This window comes from Myotis myotis, unplaced genomic scaffold (assembly GCF_014108235.1).
Source record: "Myotis myotis isolate mMyoMyo1 unplaced genomic scaffold, mMyoMyo1.p scaffold_m19_p_7, whole genome shotgun sequence".
NCBI lineage: Eukaryota > Metazoa > Chordata > Mammalia > Chiroptera > Vespertilionidae > Myotis > Myotis myotis.
In genome coordinates, this window is record NW_023416379.1 from 30309385 (window position 1) to 30323215 (window position 13831).

General features: G+C 39.3%; 1 protein-coding gene and 1 pseudogene across 12 annotated transcripts in view; both read left to right on the forward strand.

Annotated features, from left to right (window-relative positions):
- UTRN (utrophin) overlaps window positions 1-13831 on the forward strand; it is a 443932-nt gene that overhangs the window by 371303 nt on the left and 58798 nt on the right. For all 12 annotated transcript variants that reach the window (XM_036316081.1, XM_036316083.1, XM_036316082.1 and 9 more), the window contains 2 exons: window positions 6262-6323; window positions 7676-7750. In XM_036316081.1, the coding sequence (XP_036171974.1) occupies window positions 6262-6323; window positions 7676-7750 (137 nt within the window). The remainder of the gene's footprint in view (window positions 1-6261; window positions 6324-7675; window positions 7751-13831) is intronic.
- LOC118660908 lies at window positions 12571-12696 on the forward strand (annotated as a pseudogene).

Here is a 13831-nt window from a genome sequence, read left to right on the forward strand (position 1 = left end):
TTTTTTTTTCCCCAATCTGACAAAAAAAAAGGTGTAGTTTTGATGCTGGACAACTGTTGTTGTATTGACTGTTGTCATTTTTTAATTTGACAATCTAAGGGAAAAGAAGTCAGTGCCCCTGACTAAATTGTCAGGTACTTCATGTTTTAAAATTTTTTGTGGCACGCCAGTAGAAAATCACCAGTTTAGAAGATTTCCTGGTACAAATTGAGCACTGAAATAATAGTCTATTACTATAATTAATATTATACATTGTGACCCAGTGTGTGTTATCTTTCACTATGCACAGCAAAGAAGAAACATTTCTCCTTCTGAAATTGTCTTATTACAGTGCAGTGTCCATATTCCTTTTTCCCACATTTGCATTTTTAATGAACTCACCTTTCTTGTTTTTCTTTTATATGCCTTTAAAATTGTGGTTGGAATCGAATGATAAGTGACAAAACTCACAAAGTTCAGTTTCAAATATAAGTTTGGGTAGATAAGTAACAAATAAGTGTGTTTGGCTAAGTGTCAATCAATTTGGGACAAGCCTTTTCATCACCTTTTATGGTTCCATGGAAACAATGAGGACCAACATAATGATAAACGATTTGAAAGTATCTTCCCTAGAACAGTCTTTGGCCTAGAAATCAGTACATTATTAATCTATCAAAATTATATGTGCTTTGCTGTTGATTCCTTGTCTCATATATTGGACAATTTTATGAAACAACATTTTTGTGTTCTATTCATTGGTGTATAATCTGTATTTGGTTGACTTACCAGAATACATTATGAATCATAATAGGTAAAAGGATATGCTACTTATTAATCATTTGATTAGTTTTCATTAAAGTTCATTTAATACAGGGACCACATGTTATCCAAGTGGGACACCAATAAAGAGACATTTTTAATAATTATAGAGGACAAGGGGTCTGAACCAGTACTATCTCTGATGTTGAAAAATGATTTAAAAAATACGGAATGGAGATGTAATGCAAGCATTGTGAGTATAGTCAACAATACTGTATTATCTTTCAAAGTTGTTAAGAGACTACATCTTAAATGTTCTCACCACAAAAAAAAGAAAATATAATTATGTGATGTGATAGAGATATTAGCTAATGCTACATTGGTAATCAATACATAAATGTATCAATCAACAGGGTAAACACCTTAAACCTACACAATGTTATATGCCAATTATATCTCAAAAAATAAAAATTTTTAAAATTAATTAAAGAGGATTCAATAAAAGTGGATAAAATCTTGACTCTTACAAATATAAAAAGAACATGTTTCAAGATTTCATTTAACCCACTAATTAATAAGGGAACAGGTAGGAAGTTATAACAGGCTCCACGGGGAATACTGAATACTGCATCTTTATAGTTAAGGGTTGCTAAAGTAAGTTGTCATGCAAAGCTGACAAACTTGTCAATATCCACAGGACAATAATCAATTTGTATTCCAGAGGACACAATTTGCATTTCTATGGATAAAATATCATTTGCATTACTATCAGTTTCCTTCAGTGTTCCATTTTAAAATAGCTCAAAGACAATTTATACTTCACAGGGCACCCACTAATTTTTTGCCCACAAAAAAGCCTTTATAATTTTTCCTACACAAGCAAAACCAGCCTGGCTGGGCACCCTAGTTACTGTCACAGATTCTCATTACTGTTGCTTCATATGATTTTGGATTTAGCTGCTAATTGCTGCTTTGTTAGACTTTGAATATTTTGCTTTATTCTTGGACAGAATTCTGTGCCCATTCTTTCTTAAAAAGAGGAATTTTATAATAAAATTACAATTTCATTTTATACTTTATCAGGTTATATAATAATAAGTCCCAATCGTCTTTCCTATTCCAGGTTGGGCAGAAGCTAACCTGTTGTATTTTGGGGGGAGGGAGAGAAGTGCAACTTTTTCTGATTTGGTTGCCTACTCTGGCAACATTTTGGCTCAATGAGCTGAGCAATCTGCAGCTGTTCAAATACTTTGAGCTTTTGTGCGGATTGTGGATTTTGCTTTAAAATCCCCCCTCCCCCCCACTTAAAAAAAAAAAAAAAGGAAAGAAAGAAAATCCAACAGCTAACTGCATCTACTACTGGTTTTTTGTAACTGTTGTTGGGTAAGCTGCAGTTATACATTTGTAACCAGAGGCTGTGTTTATTTTCAGTGTTGGCAGTTCTGCCTAATGAATCAACTGGAATTGAATTCACAAAGGGGGATGCCTTTTGCCTCCCTCCATCTGTTTGCCAAATGTGTGTGCTTCCTCCGCAACTACTAGTGCTTTCACTAAAAAGAGCTATTAGCAAGCCTTGTTCCCACTGAATTCTCAGGCCTCTGCCTGACGCATGGAGAGATGTTTCCTCTCGTGGCTCCATAGGGGTTGTTGGCCAAAAGACCACACTTGTGACTCTAGAGAAAGCATAATTATGTTTGTTGTTTAAGTATAAAGTGTGGCTCTGCATTACTCATAGCCTTGTTTGGTTCCTGAGCTTTGGTTTGTTCTTTCAGGATGGGTTGTCTGTCTCTGGATAGTAGTGTTGCCATGGGGATTGAAATTAATCAAAAGTAAGAGACAAGCGATCAAGTGAATACTGGTAGGCTGACTTAAGACTGGGAGGCCATGATGAAATTGTTGGAATTACACTATATTTTCAGCAAATCCTTCTTTAATTCTCATTGGTGGTAGGGAAGCAGTTTTATTAGAAAAATCTGGAGGTGTTTTTCTTTATTTTTTATTTTTACGTTCTCACTTTCAGTCATGCATTTAGCAGCTTTTTAGGTCAGTGCTTTTCAAACTTAAATGTGCATATGAGTCACGTGGGATTTTGTTAAGAGGAGATTCTGATTCAGTAGGAGCAATATCTATATTGAACATATTCCTGGGCTGCACTATCTATCAGTAGTAAGAATGTTAAATGAAACAACTTCAGTACTTCCTTCGTGGTCTTTGGAGCAGTTCAGATAGTCAGTGGGTAGAATGGTTTTGTTGGTATTCGGTAGCAGCTCATGAAGTGGGAATACGTATTTGCCTCTGTATTAGCATTAAGAACCAGGTACGGGAGGCAGACAACTTTCTAACTCTTCCTGAGACAGATCTTCACGTGGTAGGTATGTTATTTTATTTGAGATTTTGGAAATTCTAGGATATTTTACCTAGTCCTTTTCAAAGCTAATGTTTTTCAAAGCAAATCATGAGTTATTTGGGGGCTCTGTTACCTGTGGGTGCATGACAGTGATTACGTCCTTTTCCCAGTGGCATGCCCCACCTCTTGATATATTACATAGGTTTAAAAAATAATGTCTCTTAAATGCGATCGTATGAATATTTTAATACCTCTCTCTTGTGCACTGTGCCATTTCACCTAGCTTACTAAACAGTTTTATAAGAATTAAGTGTCATCCAAGAAGTCTTTTGAGTACTATAAAATGTTATTACTCTATTGTGACCCAGATAAGGGACAGGTAGCTATTTTTAAATATAAGGCCATTTTCCCATTGAAGTTGAGAGCTGACCAACTCACATACACACTCAAAATGAAGGAACCTATGTTGATCTGCTTTATCGTCTCATTCCCCAAAGACTTCCAATTCTTTGAGTTAGTTTTGAAAATTACAGAGAGAAAATATAAACTTTGCTTTGAAAGTGATGAATAAGGATCATGAGAAAAAAAAATGTTCAATATCTATATTTTTAAAACCCCAATAATGGTTGAAAGGTGAAAGTTGGTGGTGGGCTTGTAGGCTAAATAGCAATCTTAGACAGTGAATAGAGAAAAATTGAATTGATTTAAAGAAAAGGGAATGGGGAATGGGGATATCCAAAGGGAAGGGCTACACAGCACTAAGCCAAAGGGTATTGTGTCCATGATAGCAACAAAAATATGCTTGAGGCAGTGAAACAAGGAAGGACATCGAAGACACAACAGGAGAGCCTAGCCTTGGCTGCTTTGGTTCACTAGGAAGTTAGAGAAAAGGGGGCCTTGGAGACAGGTTTGGGATGAGCTGCTGCTGCCCATTGCTCCCCTGGTTGCACATCTTATGGGATCCCTTAGAGCAGCGGTTCTCAACCTGTGGGTTGCGACCCCTTTGGCAGTCGAACGACCCTTTCAAGGGGTCACCTAAGACCATCCTGCATATCAGATATTTACATTACAATTCATAACGGTAGCAACATTACAGTTATGAAGTAGCAACAAAAATAATTTTATGGTTGGGTCACAACATGAGGAACTGTATTTAAAGGGCCAGAAGGTTGAGAACCACTGCCTTAGAGAGAAGAAGGGGTGAGGGAATGACACTGGGGTGCTTCCTTGGGAGAGAGGCCATGCTGGGTCCTTTTGTCCTGAGCATGTTTATCACTCTCTCTTGTAGGTGGAAATCTTAGGGGAGGTCTCAGGGTCAGGGGAGGTGTGTGTCTCAATAGAATATTCATCAGCTTTCTAGGTGTGTTCTTTCAGGGTCGTGGTCTGCACTGATTGGTCCGTGCCAGGGCAGGGGAGTCATTAGTCAATGTAGGTGGTCTTTAGGCAGCCAGGGCATCACTTGGTTTTGCTGCTTTTCTGGGCCTGGAAGTGAAATACAACTGAGGCCTAGATGTTATCTTTGGAGAGGAAAAGCTCGGGGGTGGAAAGGGGTGACTAACCCACATGGCTAGCCATATGAAAAGTCAGGGGGTCCAAAGCGCATGGCCAGCAATATGCTACGGGAGGATAGGTTACCCTGGGGCAAGGTCCTTGTTTTCCCAGTTTTGCCCCTTGCTAGCCGCCTGCCCCCCCAGGCTTTCTGCCCTGGTGAGTTTCTGCACCTGGCCCATCCGTCCTTGCTCTGCTCATATCTGACAATGGGTAACTGAGGGACGGTCCGTGAAGTCAAAATGGCCAGAGAGACACATACCTCAGGGGAGTGGGGTCCAGATACCTAGGAAGAAGGTGTCAGGAAAGAAAGCAACTTTTGCACTCTACCTTCATAGGTCCTGTTTCTGAGGGCCTGGGAATTAACTGAGGAAAGACAGATTAGAAAGAGAAAAGGAAGTGTTAATTTATGCGTGCAATCTTAATTTATGCGTGCAATGTACAGGTTTTCAGGAAGGCTGAATGGTGAGTCACACTCAAAGGCGTGGTTAGAATTTGCATCTTATACACTTAACTTAGAAGGGATAAGGGGTGGGGAGAAAAGGCTCCAATGAGGAAAACCGGTAAGTTTCTTCAGGAAAGACTTTTCTTTTTGTAAGAAGAACAAACATGTAATAAGAAAGTTTGTGATGACGTTTGTTTATGCAGGTGCCAGTGTGTATCTGCCTTCCTCAGGGCTACCAAACTTCCTGTCCAGGAGGGGATTTATGGCAGCCTCATGTCCCAGGATTGGCTGCTTTTAGTCGGATAAAGGAAGCTCTGAGAAGTCCTCTGTTGAACCTCAGAGCTCTTTAGCTTCAAATAATTCTTACCCCAAGGCTAGGGTGGCTCCCCACAGAGGAAAAGAGAAAATATACACAGAGGGAGGAGAGACTTGGGCTGAAGAAGAGGGAGGCTCCATAGATTGTGAGGTGATGTTATTCAGAGTGAAACTCTTCATTTGTCTGTTCTTCAGGAAATTTGATTAGGACTTCAAAAGTATAGCGGCTGGGACTGCGCAGCACTGCTGCTCTTGGAGGCTTTGTTCTGAAGGAGAATCTACATCTGCCTAACAGGAGTAGAATTACCCTGGAGACTCTATTGACCTGGTGTTATCAAACCTGAGGCCCCAGGGTCCACACGAGTCACACTTTACGTCTAAGTTTTAATTTTTAAAAAAATATATTGTATTGATTTTTTTACAGATAGGAAGGGAGAGAGATAGAGAGTTAGAAACATCGATGAGAGAGAAACATCGATCAGCTGCCTCCTGCACACCTTCTACTGGGGATGTGCCTGCAGCCAAGGTACATGCCCTTGACCGGAATCGAACCCGGGACCCCCCAGTCCGCAGGCTGACGCTCTATCCACTGAGCCAAACTGGTCAGGGCTAAGTTTTAATTTTAGTTGTAATTCTTCTTGAAATAGATAAAGCAAAAAATGTCAGCTGCATTGTCACAATATAAATTGCTCAAATAAAAATGTATTATTGTTTTTCAAATATTGAGTAATAATTGGGCACCAGGTTTCTGAGTGATCTATCATGGGGATATTTTAAAAATTTGAATAAAAATTCTATTTATGTATTTTCTGTGAGATATATATTATTTATATGTTCTTTTATTTACATTTATTACATTTTTCCCCAGCCATCAAACACAGACAACCTGTTGGGATCATCCTAAAATGACCGAACTCTTTCAATCCCTTGGTGAGTATTGTTTTATTTAATAGTAATGAATTAACTTAAACTGAAAAGGGTATATTCTTGGGTGAAAACTGTTCACCAGCTTTTTTTAGATGGCACGTTATGTTTAAAGCACCATGATAGTGACATACAAAAGCAGTTGAATTTCTGAGGTCAATGAAGCAAACAGGTCTTACCTTTCTTCTTAAGAGAATGTGAAGTTTGAAATGGCATGGCCCAAAAACCATGACTTTAAAAGGGGAGTATTATAGGAGGTTTTTACCTCCCTCATATTGGGCCATCTTAATCTTCAATTTTGAGTGAAAACAAAAACAATTACAATACAGCAACCTCTAATCCACTGCTTTTAAATCTGCCTTTAGCTCGACCTTTTTTAAATAGATCTTATTAAATCAGCTAGCTGAATTTTATTTCTTCTAAGTACAGCTGAAGAACTAAATTCATTTTCAATTAAAAAATGCGAGAAAACTCATAAGATGACAATTCTTTCTTATAGATTTCTAGTAGGATATGACTTTATTATATATATGTGTGTGTGTGTGTGTGTGTGTGTCTGTCTCATTTTGAAAGAGTTTTCTCTTTAAGGAGCAAAGGTGCTGCTGCAGAGGGAGGGATAGCACCCCAAGGCTCTCATGCCACTCCCATTTCAACAAGTAGGGAGCACACCTTTAGTGTCTTTAACTATCAGGCTCATATGTGAACTTCCATTTGTGTGGGTGAGGGATGCTTCAAAGTTGAACAAGTGAGAGAAAAGTCACTGGTTTATTTGATGAGCAAAAGAGAGGACAAATTTTGATGATTTCTGAGTTTCCTTCTAACTTCACTAGTCTCAAATACTGGTACTCTGTCTTTAGGGGACAGAGAAAGAAATTGCAATATTTGCTCTTTCCAAAGGTTGGAATAGTGACTGTAAGATCATTTGGACCAGATCTATGAAAGGGCAGCAGCAGCACATAGATCAGAATGGTGGAATGTAGAAATATAACTAGCTCTCTGAGTAGTGAGATGACAGAAAACTGACTGTCCTTGTGGAACACGGCCCTGGAGGAGGGTCCCATCTAGCTATACAGAGGACGGGCCCTCTACCCACAATGCCATGTATTTATGAAGCCATTGAAAGGTCACAGACCAAGTGTGTTTCCTTTTCCTCATTTCCTTCCTTTTCCTTTCCTGGAAGTTTCTTTGGAGCATATCTCACCGTGGTGCCAATGAACATTTAATTTTTTCCTTAAATAAGTGCTGTGGATTTTAGGAGAAGACTTTTTACACATCTGAAGTAAACAAATACCTTCTTGCCGTTGGTTATAAGTTAAGCAATCAGCATGTTTTTGAATGTGTTCCCTTTTCCATTACAGCTGACCTGAATAATGTGCGTTTCTCTGCCTACCGCACAGCTATCAAAATCCGAAGACTACAGAAAGCTCTGTGTTGTGAGTCATCCTACTGAAGTTAATTACTCTGTTCTTTGAGTTGCCTTTTTTTTTTTTTAAGACAAAGATAAATGAAGAGGGGGATGTGTTTGTAGAGTTAATCTGATTTTCAGTGTGCGTCACTCAAGGAGTTGGCTATGTTTCTATAATGCTCTGTTATTTGCCCTGTCAGCATGCATGCAGTCGTAAAACAAATGAACATATGCTATTCCCAGTGGGAGGACAAAATTAACCAAAATACAGCAGTAACATAAAAATATTTTTCTAAAAAGTATGCTGCCACCCAATTTGAAAGGATTAAAACAAGAAATCAAAATACATATATAGTAGATCATTGCCTTTTTAGTACTTTGTATCTGTTTGGAAGTGTAGGGTCTGGACCAGTTTCATTCAATACAATCATACAATAAACGCTAAAAAAATCGCATTTCTGATCCAAATTTGAACTGTCACTTTAGAACATTACATAAAAGGCTCTGTGTTCATTTAAATATGTCTTGAGACATCTAGTATTATCAATATGAACTTTACCTTTCTGTGGTAATATTTTACTGAAGGGCTATTCCCCCCAAATAACTGAAGTTTAAGTAGAAATATGCATTATACTGCTTTTATAGAGTATAGATTTAAGCTGTCCGGATTCAATTTGTGGTTATAGTTTAAATGATTGAGTGTATTCAAAGCCCATTTACGTCTTATCAGCTAGTTAATGTGGAAAGTGGCATTTGCCTATACTTTTAAGAGGGTAATTTAAATAAATCCAAGGATTCTTGTTTGCTGCCTTTTGCTCACAGTTGTTATATGTCTAGGCAGTTCAGTGAAGCTTTGAAAATAACGCTTAGAAAAATTATATGTTAAGGTTAAAAATCTGCTCCTTAAAAGACAGGAGAAATTCAAAATGCATTTTAAGCTGATTACATGAAAGGAGTTGAGGAAAGACAGTGTAGAATTATTGAGAGAAAATACAGCAATGCAAACTTTTAAAGTAAGAAAAGTGTAAGCTATGTGTGGGAGAGAAGTCTACCAAGGGCTGGAAAACATCTCTAGATTAGGCGGCAGAGGAAAGGATGAGATGGCTGCCCTGCATATCACATCATCCGGGGAGCCCCACATAACTGGCAGGTTGTGGTGATGGCAGCAAGGGTTGCAAAATTACCAGTCAAAAAAATAAAAAAAGCCAGCACTCTGGCCAGGGGTCTGTATGCTGAGCCAGAAGAAAGCTGGAAGTGAATTAGGAACACGCAACAGGGATGTTCTGAGCTCAGTGAGTCCTTGGTGGCAGCAGTTTTGAAAGAGGCTCAGCTGCATGTCCAGCATCCAGCTGACAGACCTGGGAGGTCTTTCAGGCCTGATGAGCTATAAAATGAGGACAAATGACTCAGCCTCCGAGTCCCCACTGACACAAGACTGCCTTGTACATGTTCATTATGAACACGGCCCCATTTTCACTAATCCTTCTGGGTGGGTAGCCATTAATGCATTTGGTGTTTCTTTCTGGTGGGTTTTTTATTTTCCTCCCAAAGAAAAATGTTCCCCATTTCACCTCATTTCTTCAAACCTGAGAGGATCAGAAGAGCGATGCCTCCCACTTATAAACTAAACAATGGCATTTAGGAACACCTAGAAAAGTGCTGGCTTGTGCTGGATTGTAAATACTGGTATTTGAGGTGATGTTCTGAGAGCCACCTGGCTGCTACTTCCCTGACTGTGCCCACTGCTCTCTAGCCTGGGGCCTTTGCTCCATTGTCAAACTCACCGGTTCATGATTAACCTGCTCCTTCCTCTCCCATCCTTTCTGTCTACTTGCAATTCCGTGACCCTCCTCAGCAATGGTCTGTAACCCTTTATTCCTTCCAAATGCTGTTAAAAATTTACTCCGTTTGGAAGCATTTACCAGCTAATTCCACCTGCCGCCCATTTTTCCAACACTTTACGATGGCCTCTAACGGCTGTGTCTCACATAAGTGCCCTGTGTGTGCCTCTGTGTGGCAGATAATGTCAAGATGATTGCCCGGGCTTCACTGAGAATGGCTTTAGGTCAGGGGTTGCCTTTCATTTTGTGTAAATCTCCACCCACCATGATGTCCTAATGTAGAGGGCTCATCGTCGTCTCTGTCATTGTTCATTCATTTATTGGGCTCCAAGACTGTGCAGGAGATAAAGAGACTTGGTTCCTGCACTCAAGGAACTTAAACTTGGAGAGAGCACGTTATACATGCACACAACTCTCCTACTTACAACAGATTCCTGCTGCCCTCGAATGAAATGGCCTTTGTCTTGGCTTATCTCCATCTACCCCATCCTCTATGCTCCACTATGGGCTTTTCTCAGTTCTAATGGACAGATGAAATGGTCAGCTCTGGATTCCGTTTCTCGAGCTGAAGAGTACTTGGCTCTTGGTCTTGGCTCTTTGTGCTTATCCTCTTCCCCTGGCTGGTGTGATCTCTTCCTACAGGTCCTACTTTAACTGTCTCCTGGATTTAGTGAGGCTCTTTGGGTAGACCACCCCTGATATTTCAGCTCATGGATTCAGTTCTTATGTGGCACCTGCCGTAATGTATGGTATTGTGTTTATTAACCACCTGTCTCTCCAAAGGAACTAAGCTTTCATGTGAGGGAGGAATCTCTTTTCTTCTCCACTTCGGGGCCACATACAGCTTCTAGCACAGAGCAGTCTGCTAGGACATACTGAGTAAATGATTTGAGTTGCAAAGTTATAGGAGTACACAAGAACGTAGGTATAAGAAGATTTATAGCTGCACTTTTGTATAGTAAAATGTGTTTAATTTTGGCATATTGATAAAAGTGATATGATACAGCAGCAAAAATAAATAAAACTTTTCTGATATTTTTAGGTCCTTTTTTTTGGGGGGGGAGGGGTGTTCCTGGAGCTTTTCTAATGTTGTATTTAATGTTTGGATTTGTGTGTGTGTGTGTGTGTGTGTGTGTAGCGGAGTGCTATAGAAGCATTTTTTGTTTTGTGGAATTTAGCAGAGAGGGCCAGTCATGGCTGTATGCAGACAATATCGAAGGCAGATCAAAGGTCAGAGGGGACAGAGGTCAAGAAAATAGTGCAGGTGAAAGATGGTGGAGGCTGAGCTGGCTGCTGGTAGTAGGCAGAGAGATGAGGGTATGGATTTGTGACGAGGAGAAAGGACTGATGACTGGGGGAAACTGGTGGCTGATAAATGGCAGAGGGTAAAAGAAGGAGAGTGTTAGGATGGCTCAGGATTTGCAGACTGATGGTCAATGGAAGGTAGTAATACTGTTCCTGGATTTCATCATAACAAGAAGACAAGACCTTTATTTGGAACATGTTAAGGTGAAGGTTCCTGAAAGAGAAGAGTATCACTCTAGTTGGGAACAGAGCAGTGGGACTGCAAATCAGGTGTTCAGGCAGGAAAAAACAATCCGGAGTCACCCAGAGAGAAGAAATAAGTGAAGTGATGAAAGTGAGTGAGGCTTTATAGATAGGAGACCTTGAAGAGGAGATGGGAAAGGTGCTAATCAAAAATGGCCAAACAGTTCAAGAACAGGAGTCACAGAAGCCCCAGGTGAGGTACTGTCTACAGTGAGTGTTTTTACAGAGGAGAATGATGGCCCATTTTCATTTGATCGCCTGTGCCTCATGTAGGATTAAAGAAAAAAAATGGGTAGAAAATGATTCTGCTGTTTGTTTCATTTGCCACATGACTGAGCTGTCATTTCTCTTCCTTTGAAAAGAGAAGATCATAATTTTCTGTGATTTTAATGTAGTCAATTTTTAAAGGTACCTAAATGTGACGCCCTTCAGGAAGATGTGTGCCTTGCTTAGGCACTAAGACAAGGTGTCAGAGTAAATCACTAAAACATCATAGTCTGTGGGATGTGGCAAATTACTGTCATAGTTACAACGTGTTTTACAAAGGAGACTTTTCTTGATGAAATGTAAGGACAGCCTCATCCAGGGAAGGGTCTTTTTGGAATTTGGTCTGTTGTCACTTTATGCCGGGGGGTGGGGGGGGGGATACAATAGCAGTGCTGTGTTGCTGGCACAATTAGTGCTGAAATTCAGAAACTTCGAGCATTTTGGCAGTATTTCAATATGTTTCTTTGTATCTATGTGGAATTGTAGTTCTGTAGCTCCTACTATCATTACTAATCCCTTCCTTTTATCACACACCATGAAAAGTGAACTTGAATTTTGCTCCTGCCCTCCTGGAGTTTATCATTGAAAACAGTGTATAAAACCAAGAAAATGCTACAATGAAAATTTTGGATGGTTCTCAGTGTGTGTGTGTGTGTGTGTGTGTGTGTGTGTTAATATATTTTTATTGATTTAAAAGAGGAAGGGAAAGGGAGAGAGAGAGATAGAAACATCAATGATAAGAGAATCATTGATCAGCTACCTCCTGCAGGCCTCACACTGGGGATAGAGCCTGCAACCCACGCATGTGCCCTGACTAGGAGTTGAACCGTGACCTTTTGGCTCATAGGTTGACACTCAAACACTGAGCCATGCTGGTTGGTTTTTTTCTTTTTTCTTTTTTTCACCATCTCTAACTCATGGGAACCTTACACAATTATATATATATATATATATATATATATATATATATATATATATATGCTGAAATTTTGCCAATGATATATTCGGCATCCAAAGGAAATGGATTAACTTGTTATCCTCAGTTGCATTTTATATTTTTTCCTCTTTTTAAAAAATGAGCTGTTTTTAGAAATAATTTTACTTTAATTTCTGTTGTGTTGTTTTAGAAATAATTTTAATCTGTATAATATTAAAGCAGTTTTTCTCCATTGTAGATAACTTGAAAAAATAAATCCTTCCGTGGTGTTTAAGCAGCTAGAATAAACACATTTTATTCATGTCTTTAAAAATTCAAAATTAGTGTGAGCTGTGCCTCCCTCAAAACTTGTTACAAAATTGGCCCATTACCCATGTGATGTGAAAAAAAAAATAGGTTAAATACAAAGGAAGCTGCTCATTTTAATTAACTGTCCAAAATATCATTATATGTTTTGAGGGGACATTTTTGCATCTGGCAAAGATGAATTAGTTGGTTACATTATTTTTAAAAGTTCCCCTGAGCTGATTTCTTTTCATCTTAAAAGTTAAAAATATGGAGATATTTGTAAAGCAGTAAGTTCCATGAGCAGACCTTAAATTCTGTAATTTTCTAAACGCATTTGTTTAGAATTAGAAGCATCATCTCCACACTTAATAAATATATAAATTACATGGTGGTTTGATAATCTATGTTTCCCTATTTTCAGTTAGTTAATGAATGACTCAACATTGATTTAAAAGAAAGATTAGAACAGACTGATGAATCTCAGAGGGAAGGCAGGTGGGTGGATGGGGATGAACAGATTAACCAAAGGACTTGTATGCATATATGCTTAACCCATGGACACAGACAATAGTATGGTGAAGGTTTGAGCCAGAGGGCAGGTTTGGGCTAGAAGGGGACATCTGTAAAAAAATAAAATAAAGATTATTTAATATTTTTTCTTTTTTGTCTAAAATCCTGTCTTTTGAGGGCCTCCCCTTGGGCAATGTGTGCCAGGTCCCTAGAACTCCATGTGTCTGCCTGATGGTAACCACATACCACTCATACGTAAGCCCCACACCATTCATCTGTACTGCTGTTGGTCATTCTGGAGAGCCCCTTAGAATTCTGTGAATTCTTATCTTTCCTCAAGCAGTTCTATCCTCCTGGATTTCTTTCCTTCTTTTACATGGGTCTCTTCTATCTACTCTTTTCTTTTTTTAATCCTCACTCAAGGATATATTAATCCATCTTAGAGGGAGGGGAAAAGAGGGAGAAAGGGAGGGGAGAGAGAGAGGAGAGAGAGAGAGAAACATCCATGTGAGAGAGAAACATCCATCACTTGCCTCCTAAACTCACCTGATTGGGGTTCTAAATGCAACCTAGGTGTGTTCCTTGACCTGGAATCAAATCCACAACCTTTTGGTGTATGGACAATGCTCCAACCACCTGAACCACTTAGCCAGAGCTATCTTCTCTATTTTTTAAGGCCCATTTCATACCCACTTTCGCAAGGGGCCTTTTCCAGTTG